General features: G+C 41.4%; 2 protein-coding genes across 7 annotated transcripts in view; one reads left to right on the top strand and one right to left on the bottom strand.

The window, feature by feature from the left end:
- The window catches only part of SCYL3 (SCY1 like pseudokinase 3), a 39,505-nt gene extending 23,480 nt beyond the window's left edge, over positions 1-16,025 (top strand). For all 4 annotated transcript variants that reach the window (XM_044758776.2, XM_070496824.1, XM_014845159.3 and 1 more), the window contains exons 9-13: positions 2,220-2,359; positions 3,688-3,872; positions 10,540-10,711; positions 14,712-15,406; positions 15,887-16,025. In XM_044758776.2, coding sequence (XP_044614711.1) covers positions 2,220-2,359; positions 3,688-3,872; positions 10,540-10,711; positions 14,712-15,406; positions 15,887-15,946 — 1,252 coding nt within the window. In that variant the 3' untranslated portion in view covers positions 15,947-16,025. The remainder of the gene's footprint in view (positions 1-2,219; positions 2,360-3,687; positions 3,873-10,539; positions 10,712-14,711; positions 15,407-15,886) is intronic.
- A 559-nt stretch (positions 16,026-16,584) lies between these two features.
- FIRRM (FIGNL1 interacting regulator of recombination and mitosis) overlaps positions 16,585-20,784 on the bottom strand; it is a 39,413-nt gene continuing 35,213 nt past the window's right edge. For 2 of the 3 annotated variants that reach the window (XM_044758771.2, XM_044758774.2), the window contains 4 exons: positions 19,794-19,898; positions 19,060-19,140; positions 17,998-18,117; positions 16,585-16,924 (listed from right to left, as the gene is read on the bottom strand). In XM_044758771.2, coding sequence (XP_044614706.1) covers positions 16,736-16,924; positions 17,998-18,117; positions 19,060-19,140; positions 19,794-19,898 — 495 coding nt within the window. In that variant the 3' untranslated portion in view covers positions 16,585-16,735. The remainder of the gene's footprint in view (positions 16,925-17,997; positions 18,118-19,059; positions 19,141-19,793; positions 19,899-20,784) is intronic. The other variant, XM_014845156.3, reaches the window with a different exon arrangement.

Here is a 20,784-nt window from a genome sequence, read left to right on the forward strand (position 1 = left end):
TATTGAACACTTCCTCTGTGGCAGGCATTCTGCTGGGCGCTGGGATAGATGGTTCTGCTGAGGGACACAGGCACACACACTGATGATCCTTCACCAGTGATAGAGCTTGCTGGGCATCCTGAGTACACAGGATGGGCAGGAGTGGTTAGAGGCGGCATTCTAGGCAACATGAATGAATGCACAAAGCTGGGACATGGTGTGTCCTTTGTGTGGAATGACAAGCAGCTGGGTCCTGTTGGAGGGCAAATTCCAAGACAAGGACGGGTGAGAGGTGGGCACCTTGTCTGTGGTGGTGAGCAGTACTGACACTGTGAGCAGTGGACTTCAGGCATGGAAGCCATCGAAGGGTTGAAAGCAGGCTTTGAAGTGGGTACATCTCCCTGTAGACAGATCACTCTGTTGTCTAGGCGGGCACAGGCTTAACTCCTGTTGGACTTGGATCGGTTAGTAGACCATAGAGGTCAAGGCAGTAGATGTGAGGCCCCACGTAAAGGCATTATGGGAACACCAAAGAAGACACTGAGATAAGAAAGATTTAAAAGATAAAATTGGCAAGCCTTAGTGATTATCACCAAATGAATTAGAGAATGCAGAGGACCTATTGTGCAGGAAAATCCTGAATTTGGTGTTCAATGTGTTAGTGAAGTGTCTCTGGAACTTTAGCTAGAGATGTGCATGGGCGTTTGGCCACATGGGTCTGAAACTGAGCACAGAAGTGTACGCTGATGAGCTACAGGTAAATATTAAGGTTCCTCAGCCTGGATATGGTGACATTTTCCCAGAGAAAGTGGGGAGCATGAGAAGGACAGTGGGCCCAAATTGTAACCCTGGGCTTCCCAGCCTTGTAAGGGGGACACATGGAGAGGCAGTGGCTGATGAATGAGACAAAGAAGCAATGGTTAGAGGAGATTCAGAGAGAGCCAGGAAGGCTGGTATTCCCAAAGGCGTAGAGAATTTGAGAAAGGTTGGAGGAATCAAGACATGCCTGCTCACTTAGCACTCAGGATAGCACTGGGGGCTTGTCTAGACAGCTCGTCCAGCAGAGTGAGTCAGAGCGCAGGAATTGAGAAGTGATGGAAGGTGAGAAAGTAGACATTGGGTTAAACCTGAAAAGTTCAAGGAGGAGAGAAGTTAGAATTGCTAAAGAAGAAAATGGAGTCCGGGAAGGACATTTTTAAGGATGGAAGAGATGTGAGCATGTTTATAGGCAGAGGGAATGGAGCTAGTGGAAGAGTGGAGGGAGCATTTGAAGCTCAGTTGTGTTGGGGAGACTGTCGGTCATGGTCCTTGAAGAGAAAGGGATGTTGGGGCAGTGGCTAGGTGGGGTGGCTTTAAATGGGGGAGGCCCTCATCCTTGGTACCTAGAAAGGAGGTAGGAATGAGTATGGATGTAACCTGTTTGTCGATAGAGGCCTAGGGGCTTGAAGGAGATGGTGCATGATGTGGCCTATTTCCTAATAAAGATTATCTGCCAAGGGTGATTGTATAGTGGGATATTATTACTACTACTATCTGATATCCACATATGCCTTAACAAAATGTTTTTACATATGTTGTTGTAATAAGTTTAGTAACAAAAGCCTGTATTTTGTTTACTATGGAAACTTTCGATAATCTCATATCCTACATCTTTTAAATGTGAAGAAAGTACTTTTTCTTTTTGAGGAAGATTAGTCCTGAGCTAACATCTGGCGCCAATCCTTGTTTTGCTGAGGAAGATTGGCCCTAAGCTAACGTCTGTGCCCATCTTCCTCTGTTTTTATATGTGGGACCCCTGCCACAGTATGGCTTGATAAGTGGTGCGTAGGTCCATGCCCAGGATCCGAACTGGTGAATCCCAGGCCGCTGAAGTGGAGCACACGAACCTTACCACTGCGCCACCAGAAAGCCCCATGAAGAAAGCACCTTTTATTGACTAGACAGCTTCTGGCCTATTAAAGGAAAAGGGAGGACAGTTCTTCTATTAATAAGGGGCAATTTGTTGAAATAGTTTCTAGCTTGGATTGGAGATTGTCTGTGTGCTGACTAGCTGGCCTTACCCCACGCCTTCTGCATTTTTCTCAAGTACCTGGGGACTGACCTGTCCACCTTCCCTAGCTACATTTCAGAATGTATCAGTTTGATGGAAGTGGGAGAGAGGCCAGATGTGTCTAAACTGCTCGAATACATTGATAACAGTGTCATGACCAGTTTCCCAGGCTCCCCTTCTTTGCCTCTAGATTTCTGCTGGACAGGGTCCGCTGCTTGTCAGAGGAGTTAATAGCTTCACGGCTGGTGCCTCTCCTGCTCAATCAGTTGGTGTTTGCAGAGCCAGTAGCTGTGAAGAGTTTTCTTCCTCATCTGCTTGGCCCCAAAAGAGGTGAGTTTTTTTCAAAGCATTATTGTTAATTAAGGAGTTTGGGGATTGTTAGTCCATGTTTGAGCAGAATGAGATTACTGCATGGTGTAGTTAATGTATGGTTCCAAAAGTGGAGAACAACTATTGGCCCCTGATATGATCACTTTGGCTCATATCTGGGTACCAAAGCCCGCAGGATAAATATGGGCCGTCTTCCCAGAGAGTCAGGTTTACAAACACACACACACACACACACACACACACACACACACACACACACACACAGGACTAGAATATGAAATACACATGAAGCTGTAAGACAAGGCATATATCTTCAAAGGACTTCTGCACTTGCAATGCAGGCAGATGCATTCCTGACTTCCCGGGAGCAGGCCTTTTATTTTCTGTTTTCAGTGGGAAGATTGAAAAGCACTGAGAGCGCTTTGATTCTTGAGCTTCAGTTTTTTTCTCAGTGAAATGAGGTTATTTCTTTGAAACTTTATGACTTTATAAGCACTATAGATGGTACCACACGTCAGATTAGATGTGTTAGCATTAATATAATTCTATAGAACTTTGAGCTGGGTAGACTCCTGCTTTCAGAATTTTTTTTAAGAGATCTCAATTCAACAAAGCAGCATTACAGGTAACTATGTTACAACATAGAATTTCCTTATATCTCTACTTTGTCATCCCCTTTAGCCATGAGTGTTTTCTTTATAGCTTTTCTATCCTGTTACTCAGGAGACCTGAGATGAGGGTGTTCTTCTGAGTCACCTGGGGAGCTTTCTGAAAATTTGCCTGTGTGCCTGATCCACTAGTTCGGGACAGAGCGAGGGCATGGAGATAGAGAGATATATATGTTGTTTTTTTTTAAAGGTCCCCAAATGATTCTGATGCATGTCTGTGTTTGAGAACCACTACCACAATGACTAGGAAGAGAGCGCCATGCAGCCCAAGTCGCATTGTAGCATTTGACACCTCTTGGTTTTCCAGAAAAAATTACAACAGTATCAATCTAATCTAGTATATGAAATTCCTCACTGATTAAAACATTCTATACATTTAGTATAGAAAGTTATTGATTCAGGATTCCATTAAAATATAAGCTTTCTTTGATGTATTTTAAGTATGATCGAGTGTTTCAAAAACAATACTACAATGTAGAGTGTACTTAAGATGCCTTGAGTAATTTTGGGTCAAGAAAAGAGCTTTCCTTTGGGCATACGAAGTTAGAAGAATACTCAGAATGCGTGTGAAGTTCTGGGCTCAGTTCTGAATTGTGCTTACTGCTCCTTTCACTGAAGTGACGACCTTTTTCTCCTCTGTAACCACCTTTGATGGGGTAGACCATGCACAGGGAGAGAACCCTTGCCTGCTCTCGCCAGCCCTGTTCCAGTCGCGGGTGATCCCCGTGCTGCTCCAGCTGTTTGAGGTACATGAGGAGCACGTGCGGATGGTGCTGCTGTCTCACCTCGAGGCCTATGTGGAGCACTTCACTCAGGAGCAGCTGAGGAAAGTCATCTTGCCACAGGTCAGAGACAGTCGGCGGGCAGGTGGTCACAGAGCCGTCCAGAGAAAGGCGAGGAGAGAGTGGGCAAAGCGGGTACCAGTGTTGGGGGGCTGAGAGGAGGAAGAGGGCTATGGAGGATCAAGGTAATAGCTTAGGAGGCCTCGAGGCAGCAGTTCGGTTTAAGAGCCAACAGGAATACAAAGAGCTGAGATTCAAATTGCCTGTCCATCCCATTCACACAGGCCAATCAATTAAACTAACACATTTGGTCTTAACCTGAAAAAAATTAGTCTGTTTGCTAATTCTTTGGGGAGAACGAGCAAGAATCATTTGTGGAATGCTTTGTGAGCATAAGCTGTAAGTATCTATAATTAAATTACTATAAGACAGTTAAATTTTAGCTGAGAGGAACATGAGATTATTCATATCAGTGATTTTCAGCTTGTTTATCAGCCCCCAGGGACCCTTGTTATGATTCGCCCACTCAAGGGCTCCAGGTTTGTATTGGTTTCCTGTGACTAATATAACAAATTACCACAGACTGTGTGACTGAAAACAGTAGGAATCAATGCTCTCAGGGTTCTGGAGGCTGGAAGTCTGAAATCAGGGTGTCAGCAGGACCGTGCTCCCTCTGAAGGCTCTAGGGGAAAATCCTTCCTTGCCTTCTTCCTGGCTTCTCGTAGTTCTTGTGTCTTCTGTCTTCCTGTGGCCTTTTAATAAGGACAACGGTTATTGGATTTAGGGTCCACTCTAACCCAGTCTGACCTCATTTTAAGGTCACATTCTGGGTGGACATGAATTTTGGGGAGACACTATTCAACTCAGTACAAGGTTTTAAAACATTTTGTCAGCCACGTGGTTTCTTTCAAATAATCTGTTTACCTTTGAGATTAATGTATTTGAAAATTGTTTGTAAGGCCTGGTTTCATGGCAGGTCTTGTGCTTAGGTATGGGGGCTGTAGAGGTGCGTAACACACTCCCTGCTTTCAAGGAGCTAGTAGGTAGGAAAGATTGATGTTTGTCATCTGTTCCTGCGTAGTAAACCATCCCAAAACTCAGTGCCTTCAAACAACAATCTGATGTTATCATCACGATTCTTTGGACTGCCTGGGTTCAGCTTGGGGTTCTATGGCTCCACGTGGTGTCGGCTGAGGCAGCAGTCATCTGGGGCCCCATCAGGGCTGACACATGCAAAACAGCTGCTTGGCACCTTGGAGGGAACGGCTGAAAGGCTGTGCTTAGCTGGGACATTGGGACAGCTGGGCCTCTCTCTCCACGAAGTCTCAGGATGTCTCAGGGCCTCTGTCCCCCTGCGTGACATCTCCACATGATTTCTCTAGCAGGGTGGGTGGACTTCTTAAGTAGCTGCCCAGGGCTACCGGAAGTGCCAAAGCAGCCTTCTTAAGGCTTCAGTTGGGAACTGACAGTGTCACATCTGTCAGTTCTCTTGCTTAAAGTGAGTCACAAAAGTCAGCTCAGGTTCACTGTGGGATGGGTTTGCACAAGAGCATGGATAAGAGGGGCTTAGCTCACGGGCTGGCTTTAGAGCTCAGCTACCACAGTGTCGCACTTTGTGTTCACATGTGCAGCAGTAACTGTTACCCTGTGTATAGTTGTTTGTGTCTGAATATTTAGAACAACGAAGCACTCTCTGAATAGAAGTGCCATCCTAGGTCTCAGAATTGGCACTGAGCTGAGGTCAAAGAATGAGTAGATATTGAGCATGTGAAAGATGCTGAAAGCTCTCACTGGAGTTATTTCCCCTGTAGGGGAGTAACTTGGCCAGTTTATGTGCTGGAAAGTGCACTGGGGTAAGAGCTTGGAAGATGGACTGTAGAAAGGGAGGTCGGGTAGGAAGCTGTCGGGACAGTCTAGCTAAGAGATGGCAAAGACTGGGGAGAATTTGGTGGCAGTGGTTACAGGAGGGACACATACAGGGTAGAAGGGGTCGGACTCAGTTTCTTCCTAGATAGCAGAGGTTTGAGGATGCCTTGGATTCTTGGCTTAGACGGTTTGTTAGGATTACCATTTTCAGTTGTTAGAATTCTAATCACATACAAGTAAACATGCTTTAGTTTACTTGTACAACTTTGTTTTGAGAAAGTGCCTGATCCATTAGCATTAGACCTGATAATTCTCTTATTGATCTTGTTGGAAACCTTGAGCTTGGATAAATGAGGAAACTGGACCAGAACAATGAAGTGATTAATTGGTCAAGTCATACTGAGCAGTCCTAGCAGAGCCTGGACCAGAACCCAGGTTCTTGATGCCTGTGGTACTCTGCTGGCTCCGCCAGGCAGCCCTTTATCCTGGCCTTGCATCTGGCTGGTGCAGGTGCTTTGCACGCCATCTTCCTTAGGGACGTCTTTGCTAATTCAGAGCAAATTTCTCCTGATACCTGCATGTGACTGTTTTAGTTAAGGTTCTTTGGTTGCAAGTAACTGGAACCCACTTAAATGAGCTAAAGCAAAAAAAGAGACTTTAATAAAAGGGTTTCAGACTTCCTTACAGGGAAATCAAGGGCAGCTGAGACTCAGCCATGTGGTCTTCATTCCTTTCTTTTCTCTTTGCATGTTTCCATTTTGACTCTGAAGACCAGCTTTCATGTGGCCAAACATGGTTGTCCCATAGCTTCCAAGTTTACTGTCCTCAATTTAAGCAAAACACAGAAATAACCAGCTTCTCTAAATTCCAGTTTTTATTACTGGGAAACAGATCATAATTGGCTCAGTGTGGGAGAGGTGTTATATGCATCAGATGTAAAGAAAGTTTTCAAGGTCCTATCCTTGTGGGTGTGTAAAGTGAGAAGATGGCCCAGGACTGGGAATGTAACTGTTTGTGACCTAGATGAGTGGTTCTAAGTGTGCTCTGCACAACACTGCCGTCCATGAACTGTTTGTTACGCTTCTGCCATGAGGTGGGTACAGATACGGAGAATTAGCATTTAAAACCTTTTTGGCCCTGAGCTAACATCTATTGCCAATCTTCCTCTATTTTATGTGGGATGCTGCCATAGCACAGCTTGACAGGCAGTGCTAGGTCCGTGCTGGGGATCCAAACCTGTGAACCCTGGGCTGCCGAAGCAGAGTGCGTGAATGTAACCACTATGCCACTGGGCCATCTCTTTAAACCTCTTTTTTTATTGAGGTATAATCGACATATAACCTTACGTTAGTTTCAGTGTACAACATAATGATTTGATATTTGTATATGTTGCAAAATGATCACCACAATAAGGCTAGTTAACATCTATCACCCATACATAGTTATAAAATTGCCTTTTCTTGTAATTAGAACTTTTCAGATTTACTTTCTTAGTAACTTTGAAATACACAGTACAGTCTTATTAACGAGTCACCATGCTGTGCATACATCCCCAGGACTGACTGATTTTATAACAGGAAGTTTATCCTCTTGATCCCCTTCACCCATTCCAATCACCCCCAAACCCACTGCTTCTGGCAACCACCAGTCTTTTCTCTGTATCTATCTATGAGCTTGTTTTTTGGGGTTGTTGTTTTTTTACAGTCCACATATAAGTGAGATCATACAGTATTTGTCTTTCTCTGTCTGACTTATTTCACTTAGCATAATGCCCTCAGGATCTGTCCATGTTGTTGCGAATGGGAAGATTTCATTTCTTTTTTATGGCTGAATAATATTATCCATTGATATATACACCACATCATCTTTATCCGTTCATCCATCGATGGACACTTAGGTTGTTTCCACATCTAATGATGCTTCCAGCTTTGTTCTTTTTTCTCAAGATTGCTTTGGCTATTCAGGGTCTTTTGTGCTTCCATCCAAATTTTAGGATTGTTTGTTCTTTTTCTGTGAAAAATGCCATCAGAATTTTGATGGGGGTTGCATTAGATCTGTAGATTGTTTTGAGTAGTATGGACATTTTAACAATATTAATTCTTCCAGTCCATGAGCATGAAATCTCTTCCCATTAGTGTCATCCTCAGTTTCTTTCATCAGTGTCTTAGTTATCAGTGTACAGGTTTTTAACTTCCTTTGTTTATTCCTAGGTATTTGATTTTTGATGCAATTGTAAAATGGATTGTTTTCTTAATTTCTCTTTCTGATATTTTATTATTAGGGTATACAAATGCAACAGATTTTTGTATATCAGTTTTGTGTCCTGCAACATTACTGAATTTATTAGTTCTAACAGTTTTTTGGTGGAGTCTTTAGGGTTTTCTATATGTAATGTTATGTCATCTGCACATAGTGAGTTTTGCTTCTTCCTTTCTGATTTGGATGCCTTTTATTTCTTGCCTAATTGCTCTGGCTAGGACTTTCAATACTATGTTTAATAAATGTGGTGAGAGTAAGCATCCTTGTATTGTTCCTTATCTTAGAGGAAAAGCTTTTAGCTTTTCACCATTGAGTATGATGTTAGCTGTGGCTTGTCACTTAATGACCTTTATTATGTTGAGGTACGTTCCCTCTATACCCACTCCTTTGAGAGTTTTTATCATAAATGGATATTGAATTTTGTCAAATGCTTTTTCTGCATTTATTGAAATGATCATTTGGTTTTTATCTTTCATTTTGCTAATGTAGTATATCATGTTGATTGATTTGAGGATATTGAACCATCCCTGCATCCCTGGAATAAATGCCACTTGATCATAGTATATGATCCTTTAATGTATTGTTCAATTCTGTTTGCTAATATCTTGTTGAGGATTTTTGTATCTATGTTCATCAGCGATATTGACATATAATTTTCTTGTGTCATCCTGTCTGGTTTTGGTATCAGGGTGATGTTAGCCTCATGAAATAAGTTTCTGCTTCTTCTGGAATAGTTTGAGAAGATTGGTATTAATTCTTCTTCAAATGTTTGGTAGAATTCACCAGTGAAGGCATCTGGTCCTTGTCTTTTCTTCATTGAGAAGTCTTTGATTACTGAGTCAGTCTCCTTACTAGTAATTGGTCTGTTCAGATTTTCTGTTTCTTCACGATTCATTCTTGGTATGTTGTATGTTTCTAGGAATTTAACCATTTCTTCTATGTTGTCCAATTTATTAGTGTATAATTGTTCATAGTGGTCTCTTAGGACCCTTTGTATTTCTGTGGTATCAGTTGTAATGTCTTCTTTCATTTCTGATTTTATTTGAGTTCTCCCTCCTTTTTTATCGGTGGGTCTAGCTAAAGGCTTATCAATTTTGTTTCTTTTTCCAAAGAACCAGTTCTTAGTTTGATTTTTTTCCTATTGTCTTTTTGGTCTCTGTTTCATTTATTTCTGCTCCGATCTTTATTTCCTTCCTTCTAGTACCTTTGGGAGTTCATTGTTCTTTTTCTTGTTTCTTGAGGTGTAAAGTTAGTTTATTTGAGATTTTTCTTGTTTCTTGAGGTATAGGTATGCATTTATCGCTATGAACTTCCCTTATAAAACCGCTTTTGCTACATCCCATAAGTTTTGGTATATTTCCATTTTCATTTGTCTCAAGGTATTTTTTGCTTTCTCCTTAATTTCTTTGACTCATTGGTTGTTCAGTAACATATTGTTTAATCTCCACATATTTGTGAATTTTCCAGTTTTCTTCTTGTAATTCATTCTAGTTTCATACCATTGTGGTTGGAAAAGATGCTTGATATGATTTCAGTTTTCTTAAATTTATTAAGACTTGTTCTTTGGCCTAACATATCATGTATCCTAGAGAATGTCTGATATAGGCTTGAGAAAAATGTGTATTCTATTGCTTTTGGGTTGAATGTTCTGTATACATCTGTGAAGTCCATCTGGACTAATTTTCCTTATTGATTTCTGTCTGGATGATCTATCCATTGATGAAATGAGATAGTAAAGTCTGCTGCTATTATTGTAATGCTTTCTATTTTACCCTTTGGGTTTGTTAATATTTATTATTTAGGTGCTCCTGTGTGGGGGGCATAAATATTTATAAATGCTATGTTCTCTTGTTGGATTGACCCTTTTATCATTATGTAATACTCTTCCATATTACGTCTTTGTTTTAAAGTCTGTTTGTCTGATATAAGTATAGCTGCCTCAGCTTTCTTTTGGTTTCCATTTGTATGGAGTATCTTCTTCCATCCCTTCACGTTCAGTCTGTGTGTGTCCTTACACCTGAAGTGAGTCTTCTGTCAGCAGCATATAGATGACTCTTGGTTTTTTATCCATTCAGCCACTCTATGTCTTTTGATTGGAGTATTTAGATTCTCCAAGAATTGGAGAATCAGCTACAGCCATAACACCCTGAACACACTCATCTTGTCTGATCTCAGACACTTAGCAGGGTCAGACCTGGTTAGTACTCAGAAGTGAGACAGCCTGGGAATACCAGGTGCTATAGGCTTAAAAGGGCTGAACTCTTGGGAGGATTTTGCGGCCTTGGGTCAGAGGTGGTAGCTGACAGGCATCATGGACAAATCTAAAACCTTTCATAAAAATTTGAGTAATTTTATGATATTTCCAATATATTTATCTATTTAATTTTGATTTTATTTTTTTTAAAAAGTATCAGTCTGTGATGGACTGGGAAGGAAAAATATTGGTCGTTGACCACAGATAGCTTGAGGGCTACTGACCTAGAACATGTGTCTAAGATATGAAGTTCATCTGAACAGAGTCTGAGTGCAGCCCAACTGCTTGTTTACAGGGGAGAAAAAGACAGGCCATGTTGTTGTCTACACTTACTACCCGATTCGCTCCTAGGTATTACTGGGCCTGCGTGACACCAGTGATTCCATTGTGGCAATTACTCTTCACAGCCTAGCAGTGCTGGTCTCTCTGCTTGGACCAGAAGTGGTTGTAGGAGGAGAAAGAACCAAGATCTTCAAACGCACTGCCCCAAGTTTTACTAAAACTGTTGACCTTTCTCCAGAAGGTAAGAATGATCAAAACATCTAGCTTCTTATTTTAATTGTTGTTGTTTTAACTTATAATCTAATATTAACATTATACAAGTAATGCAGTGGGTTGTATTCAGTCAAATGATAGAGAATTATAAGGAAAAAGTTAGTTTCCCTCTGCCAACTCCTTCTAGGGGGGTATAAGATAACCAACTTTTAACAGTTTAGTGGGAATCTTTTCATCCTTTTTTTGTTTTTTTGTGTTTTTTTGAGGAAGATTAGCCCTGAGCTAACATCTGCCACCAATCCTCCTCTTTTTGCTGAGGAGGATTGGCCCTGAGCTAACAACCGTGCCCATCATCCTCTACTTTATATGTGGGATGCCTGCCACAGCATGGCTTGACAAGCAGTGCGTAGGTCCGCACCCAGGATCCGAACTGGTGAACCCCGGGCTGCCAATCAGAACGTGCGAACTTAACTGCTGCACCACCAGGCCAGCTCCCTTTCATCCCTTTTTTAAGCTCACAAAAAAGACACGTAGATATGTTTACACACACACATATATAGGATTTAAGAAAAAACAATGAGAAAATACTATGCATAATTCTATAACTTGATTTTTTCGCGTAGCAGCTTATCAGGGACTGGTCTCCAGGTCACTACATAGAAATCTAGCTCACTTTTTTTTTTTGACACCTGCCTAATATTTCACTGAATATAACTCATTCAGTTATTTTCCTATTAATGGATACTGCATCCAGGACCTGGATTTTTAACCACTACAGTGCTGCAGTAGATAGCCTTATACATGTATCTTTATGTATTTTGACTTTTATTGCTATAGGATAAAGTCCCAGATGTCAATTTACTGGGTCAAATAATGTATTTTAAATTTTAATAGATATTGTCAGTTTCCGAAAAGTTTGTAGCACTTCTTAACAACACAATGTTTTTAAGTTCTTTTGATTTTGTTGGCCCGTTAGGTGAAAAACTGTTGATTTTTAGGTACTTAAATCCTTATTTCTCATATGTTCCCATTGGATGTTATATGGGAGATAGCAATAATTTCTGGTCTTTATAGGGCTATAAAAGTCAAGAGTAAGAATTTTGTATCAACAGGGTCATTATTTCTTTACTCCTTCGTGTAAACCCTGAATAGATTGATGACCTTGTCATCAAACTCTGGATCTCTAATTCAGTTCTCATGGATAGTGAATAGATAGCATGGAAACAGTTATTAGTAGAAAGACCTATCAGGTAGGCTTTTCTCTGATTTTCATGCCAAGAGAATTTTTAAAGCAACACTGGCTTCCTGAAGTTTTAAAGAGTTCAGCTTTTGGTACTACTGAGATCAGTGTCACTGTGTCTCCCAGGAGCTCGAAGAGGGTAATGTAGGAGCTGCTGCCGCCGCTTCAGCCATGAAATATACATACCAGATTGAGTGCGTTCTGTGTGTTACCAATTTTCCTTTCAGCTAATGAGAGTATTTATATTTCATACCAGAGGAATTTGCGGCGGGGGGGGGGGGGGCGGGGGCGGCAGGAGTATGCATAGTTGTGAGATAAGGCTTAGGTGTCAGTCTTTGGGGGCAGCTTTGCATGGCGAATTAGCAAAAGTCCACACTCCTAACATCTGTTTTATTTATTGGATGGAGTTTAGAATTCTAATTCAACGTTTTATATACTGTCCACCTGAATTACTCTGTAATCCTAATAAGAAACCAAAAGGCACCAAAGCAGCAGTAGCAGATGAATTTTTGTTAAAATAGATTTTCCTGAAGGCTTTATGAAAAGACAGGTCAGAGGTCTCATCCCACTGACTTGCCAAGTTAAGGCTCTTCATCCGAGATGCTTCCAAGCCCTGGCGGGAACCTCCCTTCCCAGGTTGTAATTAAGAGCGCTCCTTCTGCAGTATGTGGGGACTGCTGGGAGGGGTGTGTAGAAAGGAGGTACTCTTAGCCTTTTTTCCCCTTGTTTTCTTTTGCAGTTTACCTGCATGGTCAAACTTAAGAATAACGGCTAATATTGAGGTTTATGACAAGTGTACCTAAGGGAAATAACAAGTCTGTGTGAAAGAGAGTTGTTGGGGAAGACAGTGTAGAGAAGGGGGCATTGAGTAAGAGAAATTAGGACTTCAGCAGAGAAGATAATAGCAGAAGTAAGCAGGAGGGTGGATGGCTTGTAGAGGTCAGGTCTTAGAAGGGCTAGGGCTGAGAGGGGGCAGCAGCCTAGTTGGGATGACTTACCCTGGGCTGTTCCCCTCACTCTGGCTTTTTTAAGGCAGAGGAAGTATTCAGCCAAAATTTTGCTAGAATCTTTTTGACCAATGCCCACTCTTGAGTATGAGCTTTCTGGTAAACTGTTAAAGACTACATTTGCTTGAAACAGTTTTTTCCAGTTCAAAATTAAATGTCTGTAACATAAAATTTACCATTGAACCATTTTTTTTTTGAGGAAGATTGGCCCTGAGCTAACAACTGTGCCCATCTTCCTCTATTTTATGTGAGACACCTGCCACAGCATGGCTTGACAAGTGGTGTGTAGGTCCACACCCAGGATCCAAACTGGGCTGCTGAAGTGGAACGTGTGAACTTAAGCATTGCATCACCAGGCTGGCCCCACCGTTGAACCATTTTTAAGTGTCCAGTTTTAGGGTATTGAGTACATTCATATTGATGTTCTTGTACTCTTAGACTTTTATTCTTAAGAAGTGAGTAGAATCAATTGCAGTTTTAAATGTGTTTAAAGACTGTTAACTGTTATAACTAGGTATCCTGGCAGTTATGTATCTATCTAATCCAACTCCTCAACCTAATGCTGGAATCCGTTCCAATCCCCCTCCCACCATGTTGACGCTCAGCCTGTTAAATACCTCTGGGGCAGACAGTCCATTCCATAATAGGTAGGTTTCTTCAGGTATATGAAGATGCTCTCTCTGGAATCTGTGTTAAATATTTCCAATTCCCATCTAATACATGATAGAGCAAGAAGCAATCTACTATCCCTTTCATTTTTTTGAATTTGTACTTATCTTCAGATTCTCTCATGCACATCGTCTGCAGCCAGCAGTCAGATCTCGCCAATCTTGGAGAACTCCTCCTCTGGCATATTCGCCAAATGTTTCTTTCCTGGCAACATGCCCATCAACAGCAAGAAGCACATACAGTGAGATTATTACAATATTCTTTTATAGACAGGTGAAAATATTAAACATGTACAGTTTTTCCACTGCTTGGATGAATGTTTTCCTGAGTAATAAGTTTAAATTCTGAAAATTAAAGGCACTTTGGGAATATTGAGATTGATTTCTCTCATGTGGGCAGCTGGGGTCTCGTCGTCTTTCCCTGGACTGTAGGGTATATCCCTGCCTTTTCTTCTTTTCTTCACAACTGGTGAGAAGAGCATGTTGACATTACTTGAATTCTTTTTTGCACCAGATACTTTACTCTGGGACTGTTGATGGCTTAGTGCAGCACTTAGCAAATTTTATCAAAGACTGACAGTTCTGGAAGATGTTGATAGGTGTTCCATGAAAAGTCTTGTGGCTAAATAAGTTTGGGGAAATGTTAGCAGCAGAGAGTCACCACATTGCACAGGACTTCAGGGCCTGGACTACACTGAAGGAAATCTGTTTAAAATGATGTGTCGGGTTGGGCAAACTTACTTGGCACACAATACTGTTTCAGGGTATACATAATTAATATCTTGAGGGTAACACTGCCTGGTTTAGAACATTTCTATATTTGTCTATAGACAATTATGCTAATAAATAATTTGTTTGAACATTTAGTAAACGACTGGATGCTCCAGTTACTTGGCGCTTGGTGTGCTTCCATCAAATTACAATTTAAGTATCTGGATAATTTACATTTTTGTTCAGTTATGTTCTGCTGGGATTTCTGTTTTGTAGTTTAGTGGACATAGATATTTCCAAGAAATTAGATCATACGTTTCTTTAGTGTTAACCTTCTCCTAAATATATTGCTTGCTCTTAACCAACATTTGATGAGAATAATTCTTGTGTATATCCCCACAGGTGATCAATTTTCTCAGCCTATTAAATTTCCCATGAATGGAATCTCAGATGTGAAAATTACCTCAGGAGACAGTGAACACTTCCCATCAAGTTCTAAAAAGTCTGAGGACTGGCCTGACTGGAGTGAGCCTGAGGAGCCTGAAGACCAAGCTGTCAGCGTACAGATCTGTCCTGCAGAGCCCCGGGATGCTGCTGAGTCCCCACTGGCTAACGTGACTGGGGGTGAGACTCACGACGACTCTGAGCTCAGCAGCTTAGAGATGGAAGTAAACGCAGGAGGTGGAATTACTGCTGCAAGATCTGCTACCTCAGGGGAGCAAAAGGCCACTCCTCCTTTGCTCCCACTCCCTGACGAGTCCAAGCCTTTGCAATCAGGCCTACCCCACAAGACCAGTCTTGCACAAAGTGGGGATGACCCAGACCAAACCAAGCCAGCAAAAGTGTTGTCACAGGAAAGACGCCTTAAGCTTCCCTCAGAACTTGGTTTAGGAGAGGAGTTTACCATTCAAGTAAAAAGGAAGCCAGTAAAGGATCCTGAGTTGGATTGGTTTGCAGATATGATCCCAGAAATTAAGCCTTCAGCTGCTATACTTACTTTACCTGAACTGAGGACAGACATGATCGTTCCTAACAAGGACGATGTCTCACCAAGGATGCAGTTTTCCTCCAAATTTGCTGCAGCAGAAATTACTGAGGTGAGGATTAAATTGTGCTGCTGGTTTAAAGACTTCCCTCATAGGTACCAGGCGCACTGTCCCATTTATAAAAACAACACGCTGTTTTCCCACTGAGGGAAAAGGCTAATGTACACAGTTGGTTAAAATGATCAAGTGGAGCAGAAAATGAATAAAAAGTATAGCAATGCTTGGGGGTTCCCGGGCTACTTATTACAGTAATAACCTTTTTATTTGGAAAAGGGATTAAACCACAGATGTGGTGTCATCAGACTGATTTTATTGGATTATATAGTCCTTGGAAAGTTATTTTCCAATGCTGTGGTTTTGTAATACTAGAACCAGAGTAATCCTACTTTTTAGCTTCCTGTTCCTTTACTTAGAACGAGGAAAGGTATTCTGGCATCAAAAGGTGAGTGCAGGCCCCTTCTGAATTCCTGATCTTTCAGTTTGGATGATTTGTTTCAGCGGTTGCCCTTGCTTTGCTTTATCTTGTTGCAGGGAGAGTCTGAAGGCTGGGGAGAAGCAGGGGAGCTGAACTGGGAAGATAATAACTGGTGACAACCGGTGTGAGTTAAACTTTAGGAAAAAGGATTCCTTAAAAAAAGAATCAAACTAATACCTCAGAAGCGGGCTCTGCAGACATGAAAACCTAAAGGCGTCCTGTTTCTTCCGCACCAGGAGCTCTTTTGTCCAGTCTGTGCCAGCTGAAGTGTGAGCCTTCACGTGCTGGCTGCAAGCCCCGGCGCAGCGGAGGCTCCAGGGCTGGCCTCTGGGAGGAATGGCCTGAGTGCGCTGGACTGAGGCCAGTTTCTCTGAAGAGCAAGGAGCTGTGGAAAGGCTGGATTTACTGCTTTTTTCTAGGACAACTCAGAAGTAAAGAAAATAAATACAAAAATTCAAGCTGATTAGCTTAATTTTGTGCCATTTCCTTAACAGAAGAGTAAGCTCTATTATCAAAAACAGCCTACTGAAAAAGTTTTAGCTATAAAGTATATAAATGATTTTAAATTGATAAATTTTCCCTAGGCAGCTTATTTATTTGTTTACAGTTGTACTGTCTGAGTGAGCAGCCCTGTGGGCACCTGGGCAGTTAATGACTGTTCCACATGTATTACGTTGTACCAAAGTTCTTAATGAGAAATATCCTCCACAATCCTGTTCTCTAAATGTCCAATAAAGACTATTTTCACTAGATTCAACTTTACAAAAGTTGTTTTATGTGTTTGTTAGAAAATGTACAGACATAATTACATCACGATTTTCATTTACAAGACATATTGTAGGATGACAAACATCATACCCAGTTCTATTGAGTGATCACAGGGCCCAGTCCATTCCAGTTTCACCCTAGAGTACATGACGTTTCAGCTTGTCAATCCTCCCCTGGAGGGCCTCCATTTTCATGAGAAGCCAGTCTGGAGCAGGAGACTTCTGGAGCAGCAACTCCAGTGCCTCCAGGGCCCCGGCTGCTGCCTGCAGCGCTGACCTGTACTCTTCCTCCAGGGGGAGCTCGCGACGGGCTCTTTTTGCATAAGGCTGGCAAGTGAGAAAAACATGGAATAAGTAATGCCATGACACCACCCCCAAAATGACAGAAATAACAAACTTCCTTTTGAACTAGAGAAAAGCTTATTAAAGTTTTATGTGCAAATTTTGTTCTAGTCATTGGTTCCCAAGGGCAAGAGGGCACCCTCCACCCCTACGATCATCTGGAAAAATAAGTGATGGTATTTTTGGTTTGTCACAGTGATTCAAGGTGCTGCTACCATTATTGTCCAAGGAAACCAAGAGAAATGCTGTCTCGTCCAGTAATTTCCAGAGAGTATTCTTTAGACATATAACCTGTCCTTAAAAAAAACCCCAAGTATGAATTTTCTAAATGCTTTCAGTTTTCTTTTTAATGCTAAGTTTATAACAAGCTCCATGGTCTTTCAGGTGCTTCTGGAGCAAGTTTAAAAAACTGTCAGGCTTAACATCATTGCACTAGGAGTGGGGAGGAAAGGTTGGGGCCAAGACATCTTTTATGTCTTCCTAGGGAAAAGTCATAATAAATTCTTGAGGGCTTGTTTACACTACTGATGTATTTAACTTTATATATTGCAGGCATAAAAGTTACGTATCTTGAAAACAAGTTATTAACAGATACTTGCTTAAACTTGTTTTTTTTTTTCCTTTTGGTGAGGAAAATTGGCCTTGAGCGAACATCTGTTGCCAGTTTTCCTTTGTTTCTTTGTATGTGGGATGCTGCCACAGCATGGCTTCATGAGTGGTGTGTAGGTCCACACCCAGGATCTGGACCTGTGGACCCGTGAACCCCAGGCCGCCTAAACAGTGTGTGCTAACCCAACCACTACGCCACCGTGCCAGCCCCCTAAACCTTTATTTTTTTGTAGTCCCACCTCTGTTCTGTGTTGATAACCTTTCAGGAAGAAGAAATGTGATTTTTAAAAGAGCAACTACCATAAAGCAGGAGAATTATACATGGCTAGCTCTATTTGGTATTTTGATATTCGGTCAGGCCAAGAACCATACTCACTTCTGTTTTCATCAGTAATATGGGCAGAATTTCTCTTATTGAAGCTTGACCCATACTGAAAAGCAGTCCATACCTGTGAAGATGACCACTTTGCTGCTTCTGCAGTGACCTTAGCAAAGGGTTCCCAGAAAACACCTCTTTCCTGTTTCACACGTTCTACTCTGGCAGCTGCAGTTTCATCTACAAACCCAGTCTGCAGGAGAGCAGGAAAAGCCAAGGAAACATCAACATGTTAGCATTCTCTACTAGCAGTCAGAAAATGAAATCAAGGCCAAAGTGTGTGTGTGTTAGTACATGTTGAGTGTTCAACTATTCTGGCTTACTGTGAACTAGGCAAATTTTGGAAGTAAGTTGGATTCATCTGTAAATGTATCCTCTTAGTGTAATTCAGGTAAACTTTCCATGTTCTTCCCTACAGAAAAGCTGTAGTGTCTTTCCAGGAAAAAATGATAGTCTGCTAAACTTTACCATAGTTTGCAAAAGCAACGTGTACACACACGTACTTAAATCCAACTGATGTGTGATATATATATGATAAAATATACACAGCTAAATTAAATAGTGGGCGTATTATAAAAAACAAATTAAGTGTAAGTAACTGTCTCCTGGTGTTCTAAATTTGCAGTTTAACTGTTCTTTTAGTGCTTCAATTAACCCTTAACTTATGTTTGCACAAACGTAATGGATGCACAAACGTCGTAACGTATGCACAAACGTGAAAAGAAGCCGTATGATTCAACAAGTTGGTTCCAACTGTACAAAGCAGCTTTAAAAATGTCACAGTTTGGAAAAGTAGGTCTCGGTCTCCATCAGTGCAGAAAAGCTGTGCCTAAAATTATATCTAAGTTACGGTAGTAACAGGAGCCCTGTAGGCCTCCTGTCCTCTGTGTGTGCCCAGTTACAATTAGTGACAGATTAGGGATCCTCATCAGTCATCTCACTGTCTGACCTATCAGTGCTGCGGTGTCCCAAACTACAGGCAGAGTGACAACAATGCGTCACTGCTGTGCTGAGCACTGAAAAATTTAAGCTAAGAAGATATTCCCCTTGGTTATAATAAAATAATTTCAAAAAGTAACATGATAAAGGACAAAATAAGTGACACTACTATTTTGATTCTATATAAATAAAGTACCTTCTCCAGAAAGGATACAACTTTGTTCTTAGTTTCTTCAGAGCTGAGACATTGTGGAACTATCTCTTCATGATTTGTTCCCTATTAAAAGATTGATAAACAAGACCAATTTTAAGATTTCAACAACTTGCAAAGACAAATACAGGAGTTTTAAGAACTACCTTAGTCAAAAGTGCATTTTAACACAAAATAGTGCCAGACGATACTCAAGACAAGCTCATAGTTCTTTCAGGGTGCCTTAGGATAATGCAGTATGAACTCCTCACAGGTAGAGTTGTAAGCTTTAATTACTTCTGCCCAGTCATCCTGACGTCTCTGGGCCCCTTAGGACCAAGGGCATGACTGCACAGCGACAGGCAGGAAAAGGAGCAAGCCACGTCAGGGTTGTCTTCTCCACAGAACCGGACTAACAGGCCTGTGGTCGTCAACCTCACCACTGGGATAGTTTGAGATGAAACGTATTATCATTCAACTCAAAAACACCATCTGGAAGACAGTGCCTGAGTCACTAGATCTGGTTTGAATGTTTGTTCTGGTTGTTATAACCTACACTTCATTTCTCTATGCCTCATTTTTAGAGCCTGTAAAATAGATGATTAGTAATACCTCCTCTAACAGAAAATTTTATAACTAAGATACAAAAGGAGCTCAGTAAATGTTTTTGGAATGTTCTGGAATATCCGAAATGTTAAAATATTTTGGAGGTCACTGTCATAGATAGGTCTTATAATTACCTCAGCAAACTGAGTAAATGCCTCCAAGGTGTGTTGTTCTAGCAGCCAATTCCTGTCAGTCAGCAGTAAGGCAAAAATAGAAGACAGGTTGGGCAGAATTTTGTCCTAAAAAGAGAAACTTTATTAAATAGAGGCAAACCTCAGGAGAGTACATTCGCTATTCCTAATGTTGTCAAATTTCCATAATTCTGTCCCAGTGAACCCGTATTAAAACATATGTTAAGTCATGTCACTCTTGCTCAGATCCTTCCAATAGCTTCCCATTTCCCTCAGAGTAAAACCCAAAGTCTTTACGCTGGCCTGCAAAGCCCCACTACTCCGCGTTAGCTCTCCTGGCTTCCCTCAATACACCAGGCCTGCTCTCATCTCACAGGCTCTGACTTACTATTTCCCCTGCTCGGAAGGCGCTTTCCCTGGATACCTCCGTGGCCTCCTCCCTTAGCTTCAGGTTTTTACTCACATGTCACCTTGGTGAGGACCCATTTAAAACTGTACCCCCACATACACACACTCTCTTCCCCCTCCTGCTTTCTTCCTCTCCATAGCACTCACCTCATTCAATATACTACATATATCACCACTTTATTAGCCTGCTGCCTCTCAACAGGCTGCAGGGGGGTATTTATTACTTCGGTTCACTATTGAGTCCCCAGTGATTAAAACAGCGCCAGACACACAGCAAGAACTCAATTTTTTCTTGAATAATAAATGAATCAGTCTCATCTCATGGCTTGAAATCCCTCTTATATGCTGATGAATCCCCAAAATTTCTTCAGGCCTTAACTTCACTCCTGGGAATATATATCTTCCTGGGAATATGTAAGGTAATTTCTGCTAATAAAAGATTTGTTTCACAACTTCTGGGCCCGCCAGGGTCTGCAGCTATGCACAAATGAAACAGAATTTTGGAATACATTTATTTTATGCTAAAAAAGAAGATAGCTCAAATGCAAGTATCTTTGGATACTTCTGTCCAGAGAGTTGAAGAGAA

Source organism: Equus asinus, chromosome 25, assembly GCF_041296235.1.
Source record: "Equus asinus isolate D_3611 breed Donkey chromosome 25, EquAss-T2T_v2, whole genome shotgun sequence".
Classification (NCBI taxonomy): Eukaryota; Metazoa; Chordata; class Mammalia; order Perissodactyla; family Equidae; genus Equus; species Equus asinus.